The following is a 25,787-nucleotide window of genomic DNA, read 5'->3' as shown; positions in this document are numbered from 1 at the left end:
CTTAATACAAGATCAACAATCCACAAAATCCTACCCAGCTATTATTTGCGAGTAATAACCAGTGAATAAATTGTGATTTAGAAAAGTGTTCTCAAACTCTCCAGGTTGTTGAGATACCCAAAAAAATCAGCACAAGAGAGGGATAAATGAAACAAGATGCCACTAGCGAACATTAATTCTTGAAATTACTTCAAACAAATAAATTGATTAAGCAAAAAGATAAACGTGCGCCTAACTAGATAAAGAAATATTCTCATTATTAAAAAAAAATCATATGGCCAACAAAATACTAGCTTGGCAGCTTCATAATCAAAATCACTTATGTAAGTGGCCCGAATTATGGTGATAGCATTATCCTAGTCACTTAATATGTTTATCTTCCATCACTACTAAAATAACTAAATAAGCTGCCATCGCATGTATATATATTAGATATTTGAGAAACCAAACAACAGAAATGTGAAAAAAAATGCTATTTTACAAAACCTTTATATTAGATACAGTATTTTCTCCTTATATTAATATTTGCATATACAAATATAACAATACTGAAATAATCGGTTTCCATGTTAACCATGAATGGGGATTCCAATCTCATTATGTATTGGCTGTTATGGGTTTTACTTATATACCCTTTTGTTTTCTGGCAAGCATGTAATTACCTGCACCAACACGAATTTTAAAGCACTACCCGGGCCCAAGTAACGGATCATGAGATTATGAGAGGAGAAAATCCTGCGGCCAGGTAATACGAGGCTGCTTCCTTCCAGCTCGCTTCTCGAATTCCGATGGCAACCGCCGCGTCCACCCTCTCCACCGCCGCCGCACTCCCCTTCTTGGCCAAGTCTGCCGGCGGCCGACGCACTCGCCGTCGGATCCGGTGCTCTGTCGCCAGCGACCGCGCTGTGGCCGGCGGCCAGGCGGAGGCGGTGGCAGGGGGGCGGCTGACGGCGGAGTGCGTGGTGGTGGGTGGGGGGATCAGCGGGCTGTGCACGGCGCAGGCGCTGGCGACGCGGCACGGGCAGGGGGAGGTGCTGGTGACGGAGGCGCGCGACCGAGTGGGCGGCAACATCACCACCGTCGAGCGTGACGGCTACCTTTGGGAGGAAGGCCCCAACAGCTTCCAGCCCTCCGATCCCGTCCTCTCCATGGCTGTATGTAGCTCCAATTTCTTTTCTTTCTTTCTTTCTTCCTCACTAGTCCCTGATGTTGTTAGAAATGATGCAGTTGTGACAGAAAAAAGGAAAAAAGAATCGTTCTTTTAATTTGAGCTAATTACTAGGTTTTTCTAGAAAAAATTGAGCTAATTGATGGAGAAAATGATTAGTCCCTCTCTCTCGAAATTGCAACAATTTTATACAATTATCCATCATAGTCACCATACTTATATGTATGTGTGTGTGTGTATGTGTGACTCTTTGATTTGGAGATTGGTTTGTTGTCGTGAAAATCCTCCCTCACATTTGTCGGTTGCTAAAAGCATTCAATTTTGACTCTTTGATGCATCGTCCATACAACATGTGATGGTTTGTTCATTTGTTAGTCATCTCGTGTAAAGTAATCGTGACTATCTATGCTTGTATTACAGGCCTTTGATGTAGCATGAATCATTGCTTTGCGCAATTTGAAAAGTTAGCTAAAGTTTCTAGGTTACCGTTCAAATTTAGCATTATTTTTGAGTCTAACAAGTTCATCAGATATGATCCTTGATCGATCTTGCAATGTTCTAATCAATATGACACATGGGCTTGCATATTCTAGCATCATACCATCCTTGTTTTTTCTATATTGCGAATATGCATTTTCTGATGCCATGTTTATCTTAGAAGAACAATGTGAAGGCGATCATCAATTCTGTGCCTAGCCTTTCATGTTCCCTAATTCAGAGGGACTTTACTGTTCTCAGCACAATTAGTTTTCATACCAAGTGATTGACTTTTTTTCATAATTTGTTCTTAATAATTCGAATGTCAATATTATCTCCTTCCCTTATTCATGCCCGCATCTCCATACTTCAATATATTTAGAGTTAAATTAGAATTTCAAATCTGTTCATCCCCTGCATTTTGCTGGGCATGGCACCTATATTCCATCTTTTTCATACCTAAGATGATAATGCCAAATCTATTCTATAATAACAAGTCTTGTTATTTCAGACCATTGGGTGTTGCTTCTATAATTACCTTTTAGGCTTTTAGATAGTGTTTGGTTGCAGAATAAATTTTTTGAGAGAATGAGCAATAGCAATCCAGGTACTGTAGAGGACATAGGACTTATTCCACAAGTTAAGGAATTTATGGTGTTTGGTTGATGGAATAATTACAAAGAAGGGAGGGGGGGGGGGGGGGGGGGAGGCAACAAGGAATGCGAACCGTCGTGAACCATCTAGTTCGGGGCGTACCGAGACGAGTTGGTGGTGGGCTGAGATTGTTCCGACATTCAAAACGAGAAACTATGAGGAGGGAGAGAGAGAAGGAAAGAGAGAAAGAGAGAGAGAGAGAGGGAGGGAAGGTCTTAGAAAGAAACAAGGGTCCAGAGGGCAGAGCCCCTGCTCCGGCCCTTTGCAGCCCTTCGGTGCCCTCCTGAGCCCGCTCTCTCTCCCCCCTTCTTCTGTCTCCTCCCCCCTCTCTCTTTTCCTCTCTTCCGTTCTCCCTCTCCCTCTTTATTGTGTTGGTACTTATTCTGCACGAAACGACATACAGGCGTACCGAACTGTGCCGCTGGCCGACCAGTTTGGGCTCCGGTACCGACACGGCGAATCTTGGTTGGTAGAATAATTTAAGAAAATAAGTATATTTTTATGTTGTATAGATAAAATTGAGCATCTACTAGCTGTTGAAAAATGGCCAAGTATAGAGGCCTTACATTATAGAAATACGAAGAGCCACCCACAACCCCCCAACATCGTGAACTCTCATGTCCAATCAACTTGGACTATAGAGGGAGTCCTTTTCCTTTTCTATGAAAAATTACCATTATTGTTTATGGTAAAAATGCTAAGCATGGATTGAGTTACACATGTGAACATAGAATTATTTGGTTTTCCCACCTATCAGATCAGCAACCTTGCACAATAATCTTTTAGTGATGCACATAATGGTAATTAATACTCCCTGCATATGAATATGCCCGACATCATATAAATTAGGAATGGGAATTAGAGATAGTTTAATATAGCTATATATAAATAAAGTACCGAGTGTTGCATCTATGCTAGTTATGAACCAAAAGCATATTTCTAACAAATTATGGCATGCATACCTTGGCTACACCAGCAGGAAAAGTGAACAAGATTGCTATAAAAAACAGAATTGGTACACTAAATCTATTGATGCCTAAAATACTGGATTCTACTCTAATTAAAAAACAACTGAATATAAACTAATTACAGGAAAATGCACGCTGAGAGTCTTTCTTTTCTGGGGCATATAGTGAATCATCATGGCTTCTAGCCTGAATGCCAAGTATCAAGAACTGATCGTCATCAACTATTTGAAATATCAAAAATGTGGTACTGCAGTGGGCATTGAGCCGAAAACAAGGAATAAAACATCCAAAATTTGTTCATCAAACCCATAGACATCCAAAACTTGTTCATCAAACCCACAGTCATCTGAAACTTCGTGGTCAAACCCACAAATGACAAAAAATAAAATCAGGGGAGAAAGCCACAAATTGCTGAGTTGAATCATGCCTATCAAGCAAACAATTTTTGGGGGAGAGCATGACATCAAGATCAGATGGAGGGTAATGGTGTCTAAGCCTTACCGGAGACAAGTACAGTGATCACAACATTGTGGAGGGAGGTACTGAACTAGAGCATGGTGAGCCATCGTGATGAAAAACCAGAAGCCCTGAGGTGGAGCTTAAGGACCTGTGCCAAGTTAGCGAGCAAAGATGGTGCTGAGTTGGACTGATGATACATGGTAAGCCAGTACTGAGATAGTGGAAGCCCGGAGAAAAGCCAATCTTCTATGAGGTCAACCCATAGACCACAATCCCCACCTAGGGCAGCTTGCTGGTCATGATCGACACCCAGAAATGGAGATTTAGAGAGGAGGAGAATTAGATCGAGGTTAGATGGGAGGAGATGGGAGGAGAAGGGAAAGTGAACTTGGCCCTAATCCAAAGATATTAATGGTTCAGGGTCATTGGGAATTCAGTGGAATAGGCTTCCATCCAAGTCCATGGAATCAACCTATTCAACCCCTTCCCATTGGAATAGATTTATATTGTAAGTGAGAGGGATATCCCCTCCCACAGCATAAGACAAAATAACTCTATTCTGCCTGGGTTAAAATGCCGTTTTGCAGAAGTTTCGTGGAATAGAGGGAATAGGAGTCATCCCCCCCACCCTTCCGCAGCCAAACACTACCTTACAGTTTTTTTGTTGGGATTTTAGTTTTTTGTTTTCATCTTCATTTGTTGCATGTGTACCACAGCAGTGATGACTACAATTGCAACTGCTACAAAGTTGTTTCCTTGCTTTCAGCCCTTAGGAATGAAACCTCCAATTATCTGCGCATTAAAGGTTTACAACATTTTATTCTTGATAAATGACTATGTTTGACTTATCCAGTGCCATCATGCTTATAGTGAACTCATGAGCCTTTCCATGGCCCTTTGCTGGCTACATCTTACAACTCTTTGAATGTTCCAAAATACATGATCAAGTCATCAGGTAAGTATCTTGGATCTTCTCAATCATCATTATGTTGCCGATCTCCTCATCATTCATGCAAGTGTCATTTGATGCTGTAATACTCATCTAGATTTTTAAGGCAGATCTTCCTGGGTTCCTATGCTATCTTTTAATTTTCCTCAATTGTTACAACTCCCTTTGTACTATTTTTTTCTCTCTCAATATACTCTTATTTTGCTACACTTTCTTGTTTTTTTAAATTTGTGATTTAATGTTTCTTTGATTTTCCTTTATCTGGATTAGTGTATGTATTGAATGGAATACTTTGTGAATGAAGATTCATAAAGCCAAATCCAAATAGTTGGACAAAGCTAGATGATTATGAGTATTGATTGAATGGAGAGAAAGTTTGGATAGAAAACTGAACTTCTTGTACAAATGAGTTTTAATCAATTAACCAGGAGCAGAGGTCGCTTGAAGTGCAGGAGTGAGAAAGCATAACTCTAGAAGAATTGCATTTAGTGTGAAAATCAAATTCTGGAGAGGTACACAAGTGGGTAGCACCCAAGATGGAAGATTCCAGCCACTAAGACCATCTTCAATTGGATGGTCTTCTCTTATCTTTTGCACTGTCAGATTTTGGCTCTGTGTATTCTTTATGTGACACTGAAGTTGATTGAACCCTTTACTGAATCCTTTTTCTTGGGGATCTAGAAAAGTTGAAGCTTTGTTTAGGTGGCTGCTGACATCCTAATAATGCCTGCATAGGCTATTAATAATTTGCTAGATCCATTCTCTGAACACTGTAAAGTTGCGCGAAGCTAATTGGTGCAACTTGCTCATATTGTTGTTGCAGGTAGATAGTGGTTTAAAGGATGATCTTGTATTTGGTGATCCAAATGCTCCACGTTTTGTTTTGTGGAATGGAAAATTGAGGCCAGTACCTTCTAAGCCAACTGACTTGCCTCTCTTTGACTTGATGAGCTTTGCTGGTAAACTGAGGGCTGGACTTGGTGCTATCGGCATTCGGCCTCCTCCACCAGTTTGTCCTTCTCTTTCCTTTTTATACATGCTTTGGATTATTCATATGTGCTAGATTGCCCCTCATTTCCAGTGTTTTACGAAGGTTTCAGGGTCATGAGGAATCTGTAGAAGACTTTGTGCGCCGTAATCTTGGAGATGAGGTTTTTGAACGCCTGATAGAGCCATTTTGTTCAGGTGCATGAAATGTGCTTTGTGCATTTTATCAAATACATGTACAGAATGTTTGTGATTAGAAAGTGTAAGATACTGTGTTTGTGGTATGGCGATATAGATTTCACAAATATTGGTTAAATTAGTTAATCTACTCTTGTGGCATTTCCCTTGTCATTCTTTATATTTGTAAATTTGACATCCATAACTTTGAGAAATCTTCTTCCCAATTACTGTTTTGAATTGTGTATTTTCTTTTACACACCTCTTCCACACTTTTGGATATAATAGATCTTTCCTTTTCATTTCTCACTTGGTCTCAAGAATTTCATCTGCATCTCACCACAACATTAAGTGTTGTGCAGAAGCTTCCAGTTCTTTAGCTTTGCGTACGTGTTCCTGTTGCATTTATTAGTACATCTCCTTTAAGACCTTTTTTATTTATTTTATTATTATTATTTTGTGTCTGTGAGGTAGAGAGAGGGACAGAGAAAGGGAAGGAAGATCAGTCTTTATTAGTTATCCATGTCTGAATACTTGGCTATGCATCTACAAATACTTGAAGCCAGAACCTCTTCCAAACATTGGTGGGGTGTGATTCTGGGCCATTGCTAAGTTGATGATTATGATTGCAATGTTTAATTTTTGTTGAACTCCAGGCTTATTACGAAAGTCTTTATAAATAGTTTTACAACTTTCTAGGCTTAATTCCGACTTACCATTTCCTCCAGTCATTTGTATTATCAAATACTTAAGATTATGCGATACAGTTTTATATCCTTGGATGAATGCTTTCATTTTTCATTGTGGTGAAGAATAACTTTGCATGCAGGTGTCTATGCTGGTGATCCTGCAAAGCTTAGTATGAAAGCAGCTTTTGGAAAGGTTTGGAGGCTAGAGCAGAATGGTGGTAGTATCATTGGTGGAACTATAAAGGCAGTTCAGGAAAAGAGTAAAAGTCCCAAACCACCTAGAGATCCGTAAGATACTGAATTACCAAAGTTAAAGATTTTTTACATCTTAATTTGATGAGTTACTGAATGTTCTAGTTGTCTGCTGGCTATTATGTAGACGCCTGCCAAAACCAAAGGGGCAGACTGTTGCATCTTTTAGTAAAGGGCTTGCCATGCTCCCTAATGCTATCTTTTCTAGGTATGAGTGTCGTGCTATCCATATCTTTATACACCCATGTTAATTTTAATATTAATGTTGCCAATGCCTAGCAGAATTTAAACTTTTTCATACACCTATTTAATTAAAAAAAATGATGCTTTATAAGTTTAGTCTTCACGAAAAATATATTCTTGTCCACAGACCAATCGGTCAAGATCTATCTTGAATTCAAGTTTTTGCAGCATCTAATTTAACTACAGATATTTATGTTGAAGACCTCACACACCGAATTTCTAACTTTCCTTCTATTTCCAGGTTGGGTAGCAAAGTCAAACTATCATGGAAACTTATAAGCATCAAGAAGTTGGACAGCCAGGGGTATATGTTAACATATGAAACACCAGAAGGATTGATTGCAGTGCAGACCAGAAGTGTTGTCCTGACAATTCCATCTTATATTGCTAGCAGTTTATTACATCCTATTTCTGTACGTATTCCATGTTGAATTATGTTTCAAAATCAATGAGGCTGGTAAAAATGTCCTGCCACTTTGCTGATTAAAAAAATAGTTTCCTGCATAAACACATTATATGTCTACTAGTCATTAATTATCTTGATTACACTTTCATCATTGTTGGAAACTCTGAAGCATGGTATATCTTTCTCATTTATCACACAGCTTGCAATAGCCATGTTGCAGGGGCATGATATTCAAGAAGCAATAACATGTAGCTGATGCTTATATCTTATTGTTCTGAATTCTGTGGCAGTGTCCTCAGTTTAATATTTCATCTTTTCTTTCCTTGCAGCTAAATGCCAAATAATGTTTTAAAGTCCAATATTTATCTTTTTCTTCAATCAAGCAGAATCTTGTTTTGACTTTTTTATTTCTGGTCGGTTAGGATCTCTGAATGGTTGACATTAGTGAGCATTATCTAGATGAAAGGATTTTGTTATTAGACTTCTTGCTGCTTATTTTTTGTAACTGTTAATGCCTATGTGGTGGTCAGCAGTAGTTTAGAAGCAACAGCCATGATATTTATCTGAGCATGCTTAAAGTGAACATTTGGAAACTACTGTCCATAATATATTGTGGCTTTTTTCTTCCATTTTAGATGTTCTGCTTGGCGAAAAATTTGCATACTGCACTCTGTAGAAAAACATTGTCTGCATGTTCATTTGATAGGTCTCTTGTCACATCTGATGATTTCTTATAAGGGGTCTGCAGAGAGAAAGGATAAGTACTGCAGCTTAACATAGAGGGAGACTTTTTTAAGTAGTCACTTCAATTCTCTGAAGGAGAGTTCCTGACCTCAGTAATTTATTCATTTCCAAGTGGCTAAAATTTCTTGTCTTTATACATTATGGTGTCTCTTATGCTGCCAAGTTGAACAGGTTACTTTATAATCGCATATAATTGATTTTGGCAGCTAAACTGTAGAACTTGTATCATACATGAATAAGTTTCAGTAATCACTTAAGATGTATACTAGCTGAAGTGGCTATGACTCAAATAAGTTTTTCACCAATTACTGTTTGAAGACTTACTATTTCTGTTGGCAAAGAATATTTTGAAATTCATTCTTGTGATTCTTTTCAGAGTGATGCTGCAGATGCTCTGTCAAAGTTTTATTACCCTCCAGTTGCAGCCGTTTCTATTTCATACTCGAAGAAAGTAATTCGTAAAGAATGCTTGATAGATGGCAAGCTTAAGGGGTTTGGCCAGTTACATCCACGCGGTCAAGGATTGGAGACATTAGGTACAATTCCTCTGTGTTATTTGTACCACTTGTCTGCATATGAGTGATACATTTATATCTTACACTTTTTTACATTTTTGAGTAAATGTGACTGTTTTATCTCCTGTAGCCAATTAGCCATAGTTATATCCCGTCATTCCTGTTCGTATATTCAAGTTTAAAATTTAAATGTTGAAGTTTGTCACTATAATTACATATACTACAATCTAGGCATATTTTTTTTTTATCTTTTTGAATTCGTAGTGTATCTGCTTGATTTACTTGTGTGCAATCAGATTCGACTAGAAGGTAATAAAATTTAAATGTTTTTCTGTTTATGATGCAGAAATCATATAATGTAGTCCCAAGGAAAGGAAATTTCGTGGTCATTTAGGAAGGTGTGCCATATGGTTACAGCAAGATCATTGAGACTTCCATATAGAAGCAATCTCAAGCTTTTGAAGCAACTATTTTAATGCAATAACTTGACAGCTATGGTGGACCTACTCTATGGGTCTTAGAACTTTTAGGTCCTTTTACTCTAAATTTGCCTGAGATGATGTTTTTCTTCTTACTTTAAATTGGGAAGGTTGCTAGTCTTGCAGTCCTTGAATTTTCTGTTTGATTTGAAAACTTTCAGATGCATTTTAACCTCAGATAAATCATTAGCAGAAAAAACCTTCAACCTAGGGTAACGAACCTGTTTCGAGAACTCCCTAGAAATTCAAACCTGTATCTGCTTCTTAAGTGCTACCTTACATCGAAAATTTTTAAAATGTCCATTTCTCCTACCTTCTCTGGTTCTGGCAACTAAAGATAAATCTTTAGATAACAAGATTGGTGGCCTTCGTTCTGGTAACGTCTACCACTTTCCAGCCCAAGTCAAACTTCCCAAGCATTAGAATATTATTGCACAGACAGGGAAGATAGGCATACAAAAAGATCTTACGTGTTTATGCTTCTTTGTTTGGAAATTTATGATCTTTAGATCTGTCTGCTTAGGAATACTGTCTTTTTCAGATATAATATAGAACTCAAATTCATCTTCAAGTTTGTCTTTCAGATGAACTATATACTTGCTAAAAAACTTTTACATTGTATTTTTCCATTTCAGAAATTTATCACTAGGACTATACCATCTCTAGAAACTGCTTATAGCTGTGGCCCTTGCATTGTTTAGTTTGGCCTTTCTGCACTTGTATCAGTCTTATTTTCCTCTTGTATCCTGCTAGTAGTGCAGTATATCAGATATTTATGGAAAGGGTTAACTGCTTGACATTGGTGCGTATCATTCAATTGTTTGTTTGTAATCATACACATGTCAAAATAAATGTTAATAATAGAGCACAAGCCTTGGTGGTCTAAACTTTAGATTTTTTATGTTTACGAGAAGCAAGAAATGTATTCAATAAACTCATATTTTTCATTAAAATAAGTAAAAATTTCACAGCTTGCATTGTTTAGTTTGGCTTTTCTGCACTTGTATCAGTCTTATTTTCCTCTCGTATGCTGCTAGTATTGCAGTGCATCAGATATTTATGGAAAGGACTAACTGCTTGACATTGGTTTTGGTTTCTGGGAAGTCGATTTTGTTTTGATTTTAACAGCTTCAATGGTTCCAATTCAGGTTTTGAAGTTTTGGTTAAAATAACTAAATTCTTAAAAAATCCAAAAATTAAAGAAATAAAACCAGAAATTTTTTAAACATCATGTTAAAGAAATTTTTTCTCCCAATCTTTAAATTGTATAGTATTAATTGTTTTAGGCTGAAATTATTAATCAAATATGAATAATAAAGAATGAAAATATTCGAATGCATTTACCATGTCATGTTTTGGTGCATATCATTCAATTGTTTGTTTGAATCATATGTATGACAAAATAAATGTCAATAAGATAGCACAAGCCTTTGAGGTCTAAACTTTAGATTTTTATGTTTACGAGAAGCAAGAAATATATTCAATAAACTCATTTTTTATTAAAATAAGAAAAAATTTCACAAAAAACTTCATGATCGATTCCCAGAATTTGTACATGAAGACAATTGATGTGCTAAATATGTAGAGATGGATTGAGAAATGTGGTTAAAACTCTCTTGGGTTTTGAAACTTGGCACCCTATAGTGGATAATTGAGTTAATATCACAAATGTGGGCTTAAATTTTTTGTAAATTCAGTATTCAGGTGCCCAATGTAATCCACAAACCCCACCTATTTCCTTTTCAAATAAAATCTTCCAGAAGCACTCAAAACAAAAATCTTAAAAACCTTGTATAAATACCTTTCTCATGAATCTCTTACAACCAAACATCTAAATGCTTCCAATCATCAATTTGTCAAAATATGTTTTGCGAAAAAACGACTATAGTTTTGGCTTGCTTCCAAGGAAGACCAAATTGTTTGACCTCTGACTTTTGGACTTTCTGCTGAAACTTAAAACCATGATTTATATGATGCTAGTGGAGATTCTATTGATGTTCATAACGCTTGTGATCTCCTAGGCATCACTCTATATTCTAAATGCTGTTGGTCAAGAACTATGTATTGTTGGGCACATGAATTTCCCAAATGTTAGACTAGGGTGTTCCAGATTTTTAGGCAACATGATTTGAGAATTACAGATGTATAACTAATAGCTGCTTAAAGTTGCAGACTGACTGTGCAAGAGTTAATCATGTTCTTTAAATAGTTCAACTGGAATATGTACTTGGATTAGATGACAAAATTATTTCTTCTCTTGTCTATCTTTGCTTTCATCATTTCATATATCTGGAGCATACCTGGTACACAATCTGCATGAGGACTTAGGTTTAAACTGGCAAGCTCATTGTGTTTTATTTCTGCATTTTTCTTTAATCAAGACTAGAACAGGATACCACTTGTTCTTTTTTCCTTTTTCTTGTACTTAAATGCACTGTCATTGCTTTGAGACCTCTAAGATATGATATTGTGCCTTGTGTTGCCATACAGGAACAATATATAGCTCATCACTCTTTCCTAATCGAGCTCCCCCTGGAAGAGTATTGCTTCTGAACTACATTGGAGGTGCTACTAATACTGGAATTCTTTCCAAGGTAATCGATCCATCTACCTGTGTCATTTTCAATTTGTATAAAGATGTCCTTAACTGCATAGATCATTGCAGATGCAAAATCTGATTTTTAGAATATATAAGTTACTAGGTTGATGACACTCTTAAGCACAGATATCCTTTAATGGTTTTTCCATGGATAGAAATGTTTGTAGTGGATATGGCTATACTAGTCTAAGATGTCTGACTGCACATTTTCGTACGCTATTTTTGCATGCGTGCACAAGGTGCACAAATTTCTTGCACTGACAACTTCAACATACACCTCATTTGGTGATGTTCCACTTGTTCCCTTCGTATGCTATTTTCACACATCTATATGCTGTTGGATATTGCTTGTTACTTCTGCCTCTAAGGTTCTATATTGTCAATAAAAAACTACTTCTCGCATTATTTACTGTTTTTTAGGAGAGCAAGTGATTCTGTATCTAACTGGTGAATTATGACTGGCTGTTCCATCCTTTTTCAGGATTTGCCTTCTTTCTTCTTATATTTGTGTTTGTTAATTTTGTGCACGCGCGCACACACCCAAATAAAAAAAAAAACTTGCAAGTTGACATCCTTGCTAATTTTCATATTTCATGCTTGAAGACTGAGAGTGAACTGGTGGAAGCTGTTGACCGTGATCTTAGAAAAATTCTGATAAATCCAAGTGCCGAGGAACCCCTGGTTCTCAGTGTGAGAGTTTGGCCGCAAGCCATACCTCAGTTCTTGGTTGGTCATCTCGACCATCTTGAAGCTGCAAAGGGTGCCCTCCGCAAAGATGGTTATGAAGGATTTTTTCTTGGAGGCAACTATGTAGCAGGTGTTGCCTTGGGCCGATGTGTAGAGGGTGCATATGAGAGTGCCTCTGAAGTATCGGAGTTTTTAGCCAAGCATGCATACAAGTGACCAAGCAACGCAAACTACAGAGTCAACATTTCGAAGTCAGGTGCGGCAGCTCTTGAGGAAACATTCTCTTTTATTTTTTAGTTTTCCTTTCATTTTTGTTATAAGATTTCTGTGGTCAGTTTATGAGACTGGGGATTGCTGTTTTGTATTCTTTCTAGTTTTACTTTCTTCTCGTTTTTTCGAGAGAGAATACTTTCTAGTTTGACTTGCATTGCAAAATTATAAGTGGAGATTCCATACAACTTCCTCCTTGAGGGTTTATTTGTATTTGGTAATTCTTGTCTTAATTTCAACATCGTATGTGCATGAAAGATCAATATCACCGTGTATTCCCTTGATAATCTTTGTAGCTCTTCTTTATCTTTCCTTGTCATCATCAAAGTTCTTGTTAGGCATAAATAATGCCTGAATATTTACCTACCAGAAAGAGAGGATACTCTTTGTGAAATGCGGCATATTTGAACGGATTCCTTTTTTTAAAATATCAAAAATAGTGGATGAAAACAGATAATCCATCTTAGAAGTTTGTTCTAATACATCGGAGAAATTTATCTGAGGCGCACAATTGAAATTAATTCAGCTAATATATTAAGCAATGATATGCGCCATGTTCATTATCAGATAAGGTATGAACTGTTGGTAAGAAGTGGGTTTTGGATTTGGATCGTAGGCCAAGAAAAAAAGGACTAATGAAGAAGATTGTTGAAGATAAAAGTAGTATACTTTTAAGAAGTCTCTAAAGGAGCACATGTTGTGCATCATAGAGTGAGCTAAGGAGAGGAGTCATCAAGTTCAAGGTTTTGATCTATTCAATTTATTAGACCAATCATCGCTTCTGCTTCAAAAATTTGTAAGATGGAGGCATGGATTCAGTTAGGAGAAAGTTGCTGAAATTTTTCATCCTCTCTCTCCTCAATTGAGACCCATCTATCCACTGATAGTTGGAAGTATGAGAAAGTTGTAACCTCACTTGGGGTAAGTGCTTACATTTCTCGTACACTAGGCTGTGATCCTCACTACTTTATGCTGACCCGTAGGGGCCCAAATAGGCCGAACATGAGTTAGCTCAAGCTTGGCTTGAAATTCTATTTAGCCCGGTTGAGCTCATGAAAGTCAGGAAACAAGAAGAGGAGGGGTAGAAGAGCTAGTTGCAAGCTTCATCTTGAAGGTGCCTCAAGGATCGAGCTACGGAAGAGCAATCTAAGGGTCAACCGTTTGACGTTTAAAGAGAAGAATGGTGGGTGGGAGGACATAATGCGAGAGTTGAGGGATTCGGGGGCACCAAGAGAGAACTAAGGCAGCATCTAAGCCCCAGTCTCCACACAGTACAAGCTGTTAGATCAAGATCAAATAATCTTTATATACATATATACATATATATATTTATAGGGTATAACCATATTTTTAAAGATGCACCATCCAAAATTTAGAACCAGACAAGTAGAGTAACACAATTATTAGTACAAGCCCTAGTTTGCACATGTAATGCACACTAAGAGAAACTGGCAAACAAAATAAAAATTATATACGTGAAGATAATGTATCTCAACTTAAGATTTTGAATCTCATGATGATTATTTTTTTTCTCGAACAATTTTTTGTTGTTATCTAAAATAATGTCTTCTTTTCTTTTCTGAAGAAAATGGTCTTTGTTGTTTAAAAATATTTAATCTTGCATAATGCTTGAGTTTGTCCAGTCAGAGTCATCAATTTCGCCGAAAAACATAAAACAGGTTTTATATAAAGTCATCTTTGTCAGCTCAGATATTATTCCAAGCTAACGCTCTTAAAAAGCATCCTGAGCAACTCTACATCAGTGCTTCAACCTATATAAGTATCAAATTGATGCCACAATAACAAAATTAAGGTTTTTTATCTACAGTTTTGCCTTCACATTGACTTCTCAACTCTCAGTCGAATATTACCATCATATATATGCAGCAGTTTCTGGGGGACTACTGCTCCGCATATGTAACGCAGAACTTCTCCAGAGTTTGATATTATTATGTCTAGAAGAAGATCTAGAACAATTGGCAGAACTTCTAAACGTTTATTATCATGAAACTAAATAAAATTTGAACTTCCGCAGGCTATATATGCACATGAAGTTTAACTAGCAACCATGAGTCCATCCATCCTCTCACTCGATATCTTTTTCCTTGGGTGGACTCGGGCTGCCGTGGCTGTAGTTTAAGTTACTCAGTAAGTTGGTCCAATAATTCAAGTTGAGACAACCATAGATTAGCTCGTGCTATGTACGGTCCGACATAATCTTAGATCACATTGTTAGGATTGAAATTGAGTGCGATTTGGCACAGTTAGGACCAAGAATTGTGAAGGAAGGAAGGATGATGTATTACCGCGACCAGCCTTCCCACCCTAACCCACCTCAATAATTACTTTTTTTTTACTGAAATAGATGTATCATACAGAACAAACACAAATACAGCCAAAAAAGTCAAAAAATAACAGATCTCAGAACATATCAGGCAACTCCCTCTTTCTAATTTAAAGAATGTCATCGGAGTGGTTGGCCACGTATGCGGCCACCCAATCTATTGTCCCGTTGACCTCTCGGTATATATATTTTGTATGAAAGACCATCTCATTATAGAGCATAGTCTGAATATCTCTAAGCAGTGAGTGGTAGTCGCCATCCATCCCAACCTCTATGGTTACATTTTCTCGGATAGCAAGGTCGCATTGATATCACCAAGTGGGTCCTTCGATGGAGGGGGTCTTGCGTGTGAAGATGGGGCTTGTGGGAGAACCACAGCTCCACTGTCATTATTATTTTAATCAAACTGGATGCACTTTTTCTAGAAATCCAGTGCAGGAAAAACATCTTCGAGACATTCTCAAGGGGATATGCCTACAGAGTCGGCCAAAGCGGATTCCAGGAAGTGGGAGCCTGCCCCTCGCCCCAAGGCTCCTCCAAGAGAGGCCCCACCATGGGGAAATTTGCCCACATGGGGAACTCCAAAGCAATCCTCTGGTCTCGACTGTTGAAATCAGAGCTTTAAGGGTGTGGGGGAGAAAAGGACTGGGGGAGGGGAGGTTAGACATCATTATTATGACGAAAATTAACAGCTTGGAAGGGAAGAAAAGTGGGGTTGAGTGCAGAGGGGGGCTGCTTGCTTGTCCTTGCCCCTTCCTATTGGGCTTGCCAAGGGCTGTAAAGATAAAATAAAGAACCCAATGTATGGGATTATGGAGGCAATGTGATGAGATGTAGGGAAAGTGGCCCATGGGGACTAGGACCCCCATGCACATCATACGAGGCCATTCCTCATACCAACCTCATTCATCCGACATCCCCTCCCCCTCCCAAATGTCCCTTATGGGGTTCGCATACATTGTGCTCACAATCTTCAGAAAGGTCTCCAAGGGTGAAATGCATATATTGGTGGAGATAATTTTCTTCGAGAAAGGCCTATTTTTTTAGAAGAAGGCTGACTCATATTAGAATACAGAGCTTATATAATTGCACACCGAAGATATCGAAATCCTTCAAATTACTTAAAAAAAAAAATTGTTCAGCTTGTTGAATAGTTTAATAGGTCTACTTACAGACCACTATCTTTTGCAAAAAAAATTTATTGCTCTTTTGTATTTTTCTTTTTTGCAAATCTTTTGTAAATAATTTTTGTAAACTTTTTTTTTTTAATAAAGGCTGGGCGGCTTTGCCTCCCTCTCCACCAAAAAAATAAAAAATAAAAAATAATTTCTCTGGGAAAGTTAATTCTACCTACTAATGATTTCCTAGAAGGCCATCTGACAACCTTAGTTGTCATCTTTTCTTGGCTAGTCTGTCCATCATGTTCTGATTGATCGATCGAGTGGCTTTGATTGATTGATGTCGACATTATGGGAGCTAGAAAATCAAAAGCTTGTAGAGATCCGAGGAGTGTGAAATGTCCACGGAATACATGCTTGAGGCGTACACAAAGTGCATGCATTGCACCAATGGGGACGTTGGACCAAGAGAAAGAGGCCCCAATGGAAGCAACATACGGGGGAACAACCACCCCCCTCTTTTTTTCCCTTGTTACTGCACCATCCTTCAATTTGCCATTTCTTTAGGAGCAAGATAGGCCAGGTGTTCCCTCGAGTAGATCAAAGAAAAATTCTTGGAATTGCATCTAGTCCTTGTTGACAATTTTTATGCCCTCTTGACTCCCACGCGAACTTTGGACTCAAAAGTAGTTTGGGGATCCCCGAATGGAAAATGTTGCAGGTCTAATTTCATCCCTTTCTCTCCACAAAGGACTAACTTCCACTCATTAGGACTCGTCAGGGGAAAATAGAATAAAACTTTAATCTAATTAACCAGCACCAATTAAAGTTAAATTTTGAGTTAAGTCATGCCCCCTGTGACAATGGGAATACTGCTACTGTAACAAAGAGAGAGAGGGAGAAGGAAAGAAAAAGAAAGGAAGGTTGTTGGTTGGTCTAAGTGTCGGTTGGCTTTTTTCTTGTTTTCTTTTTTTTTTTCCCTTCTTCTAGTGTCTAGGGATATAGTTGATTGCATGTCTCCTTGAAGTAGCTCCCTTGTCTTTCTTTTGCGAGGATCGTGGGCTTCTTTAAACAATCTAGCCTTTTACCAAATGAAAGCCTCTAAGACTCCCAGCTTTTTTATTCCAAACTTCAAACCCCAAGCACACCTTGTCTCTTTCCCCTGTCAACAAGATAATATATAACAGTGCTGCTTTGTTTCTAAAGTTCACCGTTGCCATAAAGAATGCACCTTTGTTCCTCAACAGCTTCTCCCTTAAGCTTTTTTTTTTTTCCTTTTTTTCCCTCCTTCCTACCACTACTTTATATTGATATAATCAGCTCACAGGAATCCATGTTGATTTAGCCACCTAATTTAACATTGTGATCAACTGTATCTAGCTCCATTCTTACTATATTATTTTATTGATATCGGAAGAAACCTACAATTCGGAATAACACCGATACAAGCAGAGGATCTTGTTAGCATGTAAATAAATCAAGCAACTCGTCACTTTCTATGCTCGACCACCATGTTTATAGGGCTACTTGCTTGTTTATGTAAATCGGTTAATGCATTTCTTGCGCGAGAAATATCGTAATAAACAAGTGTCATCGGTAGGCAATTCTAGGAGTTCATCAGGTTGGCTAGGAGCTGTTCAAATGCTGATATACATTCTGTAATAAGTATGGATGCAGTATAGGTCTTCTTGTGTTAAGAAAAGTGCAAACACTCAGAAGGGCCCCCCTTTTCTTCTTGCATGCGGTGTCAAAGAAAAAGGGAGAAAGCAAACAAGAAAGCAGATGGTGGCTTGTCTGCCCACTAGATGGAAATATACTTTTTTCCTACTCTTCTCTTGCATGACAATCTTGTTCCGAATGTTGGGTCTTTTGAGCTAGTCTCAAATATGGGAAAACATGTGGCTTTGACTGATCAAACTGTGTGTCCAATGCGAGGCATAGATTCAATGAAGGAGCAGTGGTTGAAGTGTCATGGCCGACGCAGGTCCTGTAACCATCTGCGTAGTGCTAAAGCAAGGATTTGCTGAAAAAAGCCAGTGAGTTCTTGAAGCAGCCAACTCTTGCTGGCCACAGCAGTCATCTAGAACTTGCCAAGTGGTGCCAATTGTCATGTCCGTAGTCGATCGAGTCCATTTCAATTTCTCTTTCAGATATTGGCCCTGCGTTCTATTTTTGAGCAAATGCACCTTGCGTGCTGGAGAATTATTGCACAGATGGCTAGCTCAATCACAGATGGTTGCATCGCTTAACCATGGTCTCTACAATCTCTAGACAACAATTTAACCCGTCCTTTGGGAAGCTAAGCTAGACTTAGTTGTCAATTAGCCATGCCACGAAAACTACAATATCGCACGTAATTGAGTAAAAAAGGACTAGATGATAAAAATTAGTAATCAAAGAGTACAGATGAATTTGGTTAACATCTTGCTAAGAGAGATTTCTAAATAATCAATTCTTTTCCGCTGTTGGAAGTATTGTATGTAAGTTAGCATCCAAGTAAATTAATGAGTGCGACCAAAAATAAAATAGTTTAAGTCCTACACTTCTTTTCCTCTTCCCGAGATTGGTAACCATGAATATGCCAAGGGAGCATGACTTGATTCATTGTATTTATATCGAGACACACACACACACACACACACAAATATTTTGCAAAAGTAACCCTCGCAAGATTTGACATTGCAGGCACATCCTCAAATTAAGCAGCAACTTTGCATTCTTGACACCTCATTCCATTGCTAGATCTCATTTTGAAGCAGTAAAAGGCATTGTGTGATAATGGAGGACTATCTATTTCGATACTTAGATAGATGCCAATTTTCTCGGCATCGAAGAACTCTGATGTTAGGTCTTGATGTTGATGTTTGAAGGATAATCTAAATTTGTTCCGCGGGATTATTGGTGGAATATTATGTTTGCCTGTTTATTTTACAACCAACTGCCTTTATTAATTCTATTCCCCTCTTATAATCCAATCTACCTATAAATTAACCCTGTAAACTTTCTTACATCAGTAAAAGCCAGGTGGCTTTGCCTCCCTCTTCATCAATATATATATATATATATATATATATATATATATATATATATATATATATATATATATATATATATATATATGTAGTGTGTAGTGTGGACACATTCCCTCTATGATCTATAATCTTAATACACGCCATAACCACCCAACATGCTCATAGATATGGAAGGCTTTCATTAAGAAGTAGAATGTATCACCTATAGTTTATTCAAGTGTCCATAGACTGCTCAGCATGATAGTGTGAAGTGTGGGCATTCATGGTCTCTCCAAGCAATAGAATACATAAAGTAGGGGAAAATTGTGGGGAGGGCCAATGGGCCAACCAACCAACCAAAAGCCTAACAAGCTGTCACCCCAACACCCCATTGGCCAAGCTTGTTCCAGGCCTATCCCTTCCATTCTGCCACGTGTGCAAAGTGCAGCCTATTCGATGGACAGCCAGAACTCATATACCTCCTAGTAGTCTGTTGCAAGGAAGCCCTTATTCCACATTCTTCTGCTGTCTATCTCCATCCATCTAAGTTGTTCTCCTATCTTTCTCGCTCCTATCTTCTACAACAGACAAAAGAGGGTGGCATCATTCTCTCTCTCTTTCTGTGTGGGTGTGTGGTTACAATGGGACGAGGAAAGGAGAGTTCGCCTTCTTCATCCATTGACAGCAGCAGCCACCCTGCTCTCTCCACTGCATCTTCTCTCTCTCAGCCAAGGAGAGACTTGAGCACAGATCTAAGGCTGGGACTTAGCCTGTCAACCTCCTCTCCGCAGGATAGTTCATCCAGTGCAAGGTACAGCACTCCTAAAGAAAACTACGCCAATTGTTTCTTTTCATTTACTTTTCCTTTTCTTCTTGTCTCCCTCTTCCTTCTTTTTTTTTTTTTTTAATTTATTAGCTTACACGCTTTAAAAAAAATATCCATGTGCTCTCTTCCTTCTTTTCCGTTTCATTAGAACTCGAAGCCTTACGAATTTCATTTAATCTTTATATCCCCTTTCTCTATTGCCTGGAAATTCAGAAATGGGATCATGTATTTCTCTATATATCGAGCTTTCCTTTCCAAATCATAGACTTCATTCATCTTTTCTTTTTTGAGAGAAAAGTTACGTCATCCAACTTAATCAATCTTGTTTTCCGTTTCCGTACTTGATTTCTGGTTTTCCTTTCTTTCTTATTGGCAGTAGTCTTTTGTGTTTTTTTGACAGGTTTGGATTCTTAAGCTAATATTTTCCTTTTCTTTCCCCCCCCTTCTAGTCGAACTGTAAACTATAGCATTATGTCCTTGTTTAATTACTTCATTGATTTTTCGAAAAAGAAATTGGGAATGCTATCTTCCTGGTTCCAACCCAGAACATCTCCCCAGTCGGTTTCTTTTCTTTCTTTTCATTCCTTGCCTTGCTTTCTTTTTAATCTAGAGTCACCTTTTGTAATTATTTTCCTCATTTACGTGCCTTCTTTCAACTCTTCCAATAGTTAATTTGTTTCCACCTTGGATACTTGACTGATCAAGTCCTTAATTCGTGTTCCATCGACTCCAGATTAATAATTATCTATATCTATAGATTAGCTTATTCAATTTTCTCTTCTTTTTTCTTTTTCCTTCTCTATTTGTTGGTCATCAGGGGCCAACTATCTGATTGGCCACCGATCAAACCGCTTCTTAGGAGCACACTGACAGAAAAAGGACGTCAGATTCAGAGGCAATCAGCGACATTCTTCGTCAAGGTTTACATGGAGGGGATTCCAATTGGCAGGAAATTGGATCTATTAGCACTTGATGGCTATGATGGCCTAATAACGACACTTCGTCGCATGTTTAGGACCTCCATTATGTGTAAGCACCCACACGGGCAGCTTGTATATATTAATATTTGCAGCATCAAATTGTTCACTGCATTTGTACATCCGCACATATGGTATTTAATTAGCCGTAGAATTACCATCTTCGTTATCTCTTGATCAGGCCCTGATATTGCCCGAGTGCCTACCAATAACAAGGATCATGTGCTGACCTATGAAGACAAGGAAGGAGACTGGATGATGGTGGGGGATGTCCCATGGGAGTATGATTCCTGCCAACTTTATTCTTCCCTCCATCCTTCTATTTGCCATTGCTTGCTTTTCTTCCTCCTCTCTCCTAAGTCCCTTACATTTGGTTTGAGCAGGATGTTCTTGACCACTGTCAAGAGAATGAAAATCGCCAGAGCTGATAAATGCTAGCGTCGCGCCCACCGACTCCATTTTTGTCTTGGAGGAACACAGGAGGGAATAGTAGGTTGGTTTAAGATGATGTACAGCCATATAGAAATGAGATATCTTTCTTGAGCTTTTCTTTTCTGGTTGTTTCGTTTGCCATAATACGTGTGAGCCATGGTCGAAAACTTCGTCGCAGAGAGACCCATCAAACTCGATGGGGGCTACAGAGACGTGTAAAGCTACAAAATGTTTTTAAGGTGGAAGCCTGCTTAATTTCTTCCTTCTTCGTGCCTTTTTTTTTTTTTTTCTTTCATGTGTTTTTGTTTGAAGAATTGGATGCGGTCCTTCTGCAACTCTGTCATCTCGTCGATTCGTATTTAACCAATCTGTTGAGCAAAAGAAACTCTAACTATTCATGAATTATGAGACCTTGGTTTGGCAAGCAGAAACTTTGAATCGATATATTATTTATCGTCAAGATTTGAACAATAAACTTCAGCCCTCCTTTCCCGTGAAAAATAGGGAAAAGGAAAAAAAAAAAAAGATTCGAACGATAAGCTTCGGATGGTATATATGCATGGCACTCAACTTATGATATCGATGAAGTTAATCTAGGAGTGGTTTTGCATTAGAAGAGCTAAACTAATGGAAGTGTAACAGATAAGAGAATATACCCATCCAAATTTACTAAATAGAAAAGAAAGCTGCAAGCACGTCGCCGATGCAAATGACTGATAAAAAATACGGCAAACCAAACATAAGAAGCTAGGATAGCTAACAATATGGTTCCAGCTTGCATTTGAAATAGAAATTAAGACTTCTTCCAAACCAACAACAAGAAGAAGAATAGATGATGAAGGAGCTAACTGATAGATTTGTCGAAATAGCAGACTTTCATCCATCTGGACTCAACCGTGTCATACGCTCCAAACAAGTGGCTTTTGTCGCTTTTGTTTCTTGAGGTAACATTTGTCGCTTTTGCTGTCCACAACATTATTTGTTGGGTGCAAATCTTCCCCTTTAAGCATCTAGTGGGCCATGCTGTCATCATTATGCTTCTGAAGCATACAAGGAATAATCCATATAGAGTTGATCATCATTTGTTTGCACCCTCCTCGGCTGTAAGTATGCAACTTCAACTTCCTTGCATAGAAGTTGGAAAAAAATATTTATTCTTGGATTCTTCTATTCCTAGATTTTGAGAGCAAGATGCAACTACCATCCCTGCCTTGTGTCATCAGAGTAGACTCCCCGAGTTTAATATGGTTCTTACACCTCTGTAGCCCATGGACTTGAGCTGAAAGCGGAAAGCACAAATGAAGTCAGCATAGGAATCACCTCGTCAGGCAGCCACTCTTTGTTTGCAGAAGGAATGAGAGCATTATGAGAGCTGAAAGTATGAACTATAAGATTCCATACACAGAAGATTTGATCCATTTGGTGGGTCCGAAAACATTTTACAGAAAGCATAGTAAAAGGGTGTAGTTGTTTGCTAACACACTTAATCCATTCGAATCGGCCCCATACTTTACAATTCAAGTTGAAAGAATTTCCTACAGATTGAGTATATGAGACCTATTGATCGATCGGTTGAAGGAACGATAGCAAACTAGACGATACTAGCGCCTAAACCTCACCAATCACAAAAATATGCCACCTAGCCACGCTATCATCGCATTTGAGGGTTCAATATTTAGTTCCTGGGATCTTGTAAGCATCATGTAAGACCTCCTAGGTTTAGGACTGTTAATGGCCCAGCCCAATTGAAAAGCCTGATGAGGTGATACTCACAAAATGGGCCTGAGCTCAAATCTGTAGGTCCTGAAGTCCAACTGGACCCAGAACATAAAGAAAGAAAACACCTTTTAGCTTGACTGGGGCCAGACTGGACATGATCCTGAGTTTTTGAGTTTCATTTCATACAATAAAAGATTTCTGTGTCTTTGTGTGTGTGTGCATATATAGATGAAACATTTCAATGTTATAAGTCAAGGTCATTTGTGACTATGTCTATGCTTTGACCGTCAGCCATTTATATCCATAGATAATTGGTTCCCCTCATATAGACCACATGCTATTGAGGATAGATTCTCCACCGTGCATGCCGGTCACCACTATGTCATCCATCTTGGAAATGGAGAGCTCTCGCTCATCTCGGAAATTGAGATGCCAAATATGTGGAATGGTTGCCAAAAATATGAGATAGAAGGTTATGCGAGAGCCCTCTGTTTCCATCATAGCAATCCAAGTACGTAACAAAAGTTGTACTGCAGAGGATCAGGACTCCGTTTTTTTGTATAGTAGGTTGCAAGTCTAAAGTGTTTCTTTCAGTAAAGAGAAAAAAAACAGAGTGAGCAAAAATAGTCGCCATGGAGTATGAATAATTCTGTTTTTTCTGTCTACCAGAAATCAAGTTTTAACTATAATTTTCTTGTTATGTTTTTTCTAAGGAATTCTTTTTTCCTAAAGAAACAACCATGTTCTTTTCCACAGTGAGGGAAAGGCGCCTTGGACTCGCTAAGCTTAGTTGGCCAAAAAGGAAGTGCCTCAGGTAAGATTTGATGTCCAAAGCTTTCTACCTTGAGGTTCAGACCCACATAAAATTTTAGCATAACTGGAAACCATGGTAACTGTTAAGACAAATTTCACAGAAGTATCTAGTAGAAAATTGAGAGAGAATCCAAGTAAAAAGACTCATGAGGGTAATTATTGTGCAAAGACAACAACAAGCATACTATTCCAAGTTTCACATCAGGAGGCTCAGGGAATCCAAACTGATGTATAATGTGAGGCCGAACAAGGCAATGCATACTGGCTGTGTCAATCATTGCATGCCATCACCATCCTACACCCATCTATTTCTCATGGTGACATTTTGTGGTCCTATAGACCAGTTCTCTGCACGTCTGTGGGGGTAATTATATTACATATATACCTTTGTATCGCTTAACAATTATACAAATTTTCAACCTTGTCATATCCACCTTAATGGAATAACTTAGTTAATCATGAGTATCAAATTCCTGATGAAATACTTTTCTGTGAATCAGGAAAAAAGGGTGGTACTTGTATGAGCCCAGTGTTGATATTCTGTCAAATGAAGAAGTTGGAGCTCTTGATGCAAGAGAAGAGCTGAATGCTCTTGGAGTGTATTAACTGCATATATGGAATGTGCCTGTGGAGAAGTGTTGTTTGGATTGGCAAGTAGGACATTGGATATCAATGTATGCTGTCGAAGAAGCTCTTTCTCCGTCTATCCTCTACAGTTCTGTAAATGAAGTTAGGAAAGATGGATGCCTTCTTCACAATTCAGTCTCAACGATCTGATTCTCTCTCTATTTATCAATCTTTTTTTTCCCCCAACTCTCTTTAAGTCTGCAAATGTAGGGTGGTGAAGGATAGTTGGCTGCCGTGTCACTTGGGGAGAAGACTTTTTGGCATGCCACCTGCACATGGCCATGGGTTTAGTTGAGAAATAATGACTTCAAAATCAATTAGGTACAACATTACCATTCCTTTCACCCTCTGCAGATCTCTTTTCACACACACATACACACACACACACACACAAAAATAGAAGCAAGGAAGGGAGACACTACCTGTTGGAATTACCTAGAATTGCAGACTCAGGGAAACACCCCCAGAATACAAAACCTCGATTTTCCATTTGGAGGGTTGTGATCATAGAGTCAATGCCTACGGATCTAGAAGGATCACCAAACTCGATATGGACTACTTTGGCCACTACGAGCAGAGATAGACAGAGTTTACAAGCAAAATCCGCCACATCGGAAAACCGAGTCATAGGCCAAACTTCTGAAAGCTATAACTTGGTCATACGATGTTCGATTGAGATAATATTTTTTTTAAAAAAAAATCAAATAATTTTTCGAGATCTACGATGATGCCCGCCTTTTAGGAGGTAGCATCCTTAGCAATCGAATCCAAATTCCATCATTTAGAGCCTGAAACGGACCAATTTTCGAGTAAGAATTTGATTGGGCATAGATTTCCATCCGAGAAGAATCAGATGAAGCAACAAAAAACAGAGTTGATATATAAGTCGAGGTCTACCTCCTCGAGATTTTTAGCTTCTTCTATAAGATTTCTACTAAAGATGTCTATTTTAGAGAAAAGAGTTCAACCCAAATTATGCATTATAAATAAAGAGTATGTACCTCATTTTTTTTAATTGTTAATGAAAGAAAAGGAAACATAAAGTCTAACTTTCAAAATTCTTCTATTTTCTTTCAATTATCTTCTGAGAGATTCGAGTTGAGCGAATTGAAGAAAATCTTTTTTCTTTCCGATTGGATCACCCACTGCACTACTAAGTATAGGATATTGGTAAAAGTTTATCATGCACTTCAGTAA

At 38.3% G+C, this 25,787-nt stretch overlaps 2 protein-coding genes across 5 annotated transcripts; both read left to right on the top strand.

Moving 5' to 3' along the window:
* Window positions 1-726: 726 nt before the first annotated feature.
* LOC103714721 (protoporphyrinogen oxidase, chloroplastic) lies at window positions 727-12,991 on the top strand. The gene is made up of 9 exons (XM_008802093.4): window positions 727-1,154; window positions 5,499-5,684; window positions 5,776-5,860; window positions 6,669-6,816; window positions 6,908-6,988; window positions 7,265-7,436; window positions 8,550-8,709; window positions 11,658-11,761; window positions 12,370-12,991. The coding sequence occupies exons 1-9, from the start codon at window positions 789-791 to the stop codon at window positions 12,667-12,669; spliced, it is 1,602 nt and encodes a 533-aa protein (XP_008800315.1). The 5' UTR covers window positions 727-788; the 3' UTR covers window positions 12,670-12,991.
* Window positions 12,992-19,384: 6,393 nt separating this feature from the next.
* On the top strand, window positions 19,385-21,696 carry LOC103714723 (auxin-responsive protein IAA4). 4 transcript variants are annotated; one of them, XM_008802095.4, is made up of 4 exons: window positions 19,412-20,007; window positions 20,882-21,051; window positions 21,181-21,280; window positions 21,383-21,696. In XM_008802095.4, exons 1-4 carry the CDS (start codon window positions 19,838-19,840, stop codon window positions 21,435-21,437), a joined length of 495 nt encoding a protein of 164 aa, XP_008800317.1. In that variant the 5' UTR covers window positions 19,412-19,837; the 3' UTR covers window positions 21,438-21,696. The 4 variants fall into 4 exon arrangements, with proteins under 4 accessions (XP_026663330.1, XP_026663329.1, XP_008800317.1 ...); XM_008802094.4 differs by having other exon boundaries at window positions 19,547-20,007; window positions 20,840-21,051; XM_026807529.2 differs by having other exon boundaries at window positions 19,385-20,007; window positions 21,181-21,696.
* Window positions 21,697-25,787: the final 4,091 nt, after the last annotated feature.

This window comes from Phoenix dactylifera, chromosome 1 (genome assembly GCF_009389715.1).
Source record: "Phoenix dactylifera cultivar Barhee BC4 chromosome 1, palm_55x_up_171113_PBpolish2nd_filt_p, whole genome shotgun sequence".
Lineage (NCBI taxonomy): Eukaryota > Viridiplantae > Streptophyta > Magnoliopsida > Arecales > Arecaceae > Phoenix > Phoenix dactylifera.
This window is presented reverse-complemented; position numbering and strand designations above follow the sequence as displayed.

Excerpts from the sequence above, each read along its gene's own strand:
- LOC103714723 (XM_026807528.2), top strand. The coding sequence starts at position 19,838 with ATGGGACGAGGAAAGGAGAGTTCGCCTTCTTCATCCATTGACAGCAGC. Across the intron at positions 20,008-20,839 it reads GATAGTTCATCCAGTGCAAG|GGGCCAACTATCTGATTGGC; the intron begins GTACAGCACTCC and ends GTTGGTCATCAG. Across the intron at positions 21,052-21,180 it reads GTTTAGGACCTCCATTATGT|GCCCTGATATTGCCCGAGTG; the intron begins GTAAGCACCCAC and ends TCTCTTGATCAG.
- LOC103714721 (XM_008802093.4), top strand. The coding sequence starts at position 789 with ATGGCAACCGCCGCGTCCACCCTCTCCACCGCCGCCGCACTCCCCTTC. Across the intron at positions 5,685-5,775 it reads GCATTCGGCCTCCTCCACCA|GGTCATGAGGAATCTGTAGA; the intron begins GTTTGTCCTTCT and ends CGAAGGTTTCAG. Across the intron at positions 11,762-12,369 it reads ATACTGGAATTCTTTCCAAG|ACTGAGAGTGAACTGGTGGA; the intron begins GTAATCGATCCA and ends TCATGCTTGAAG.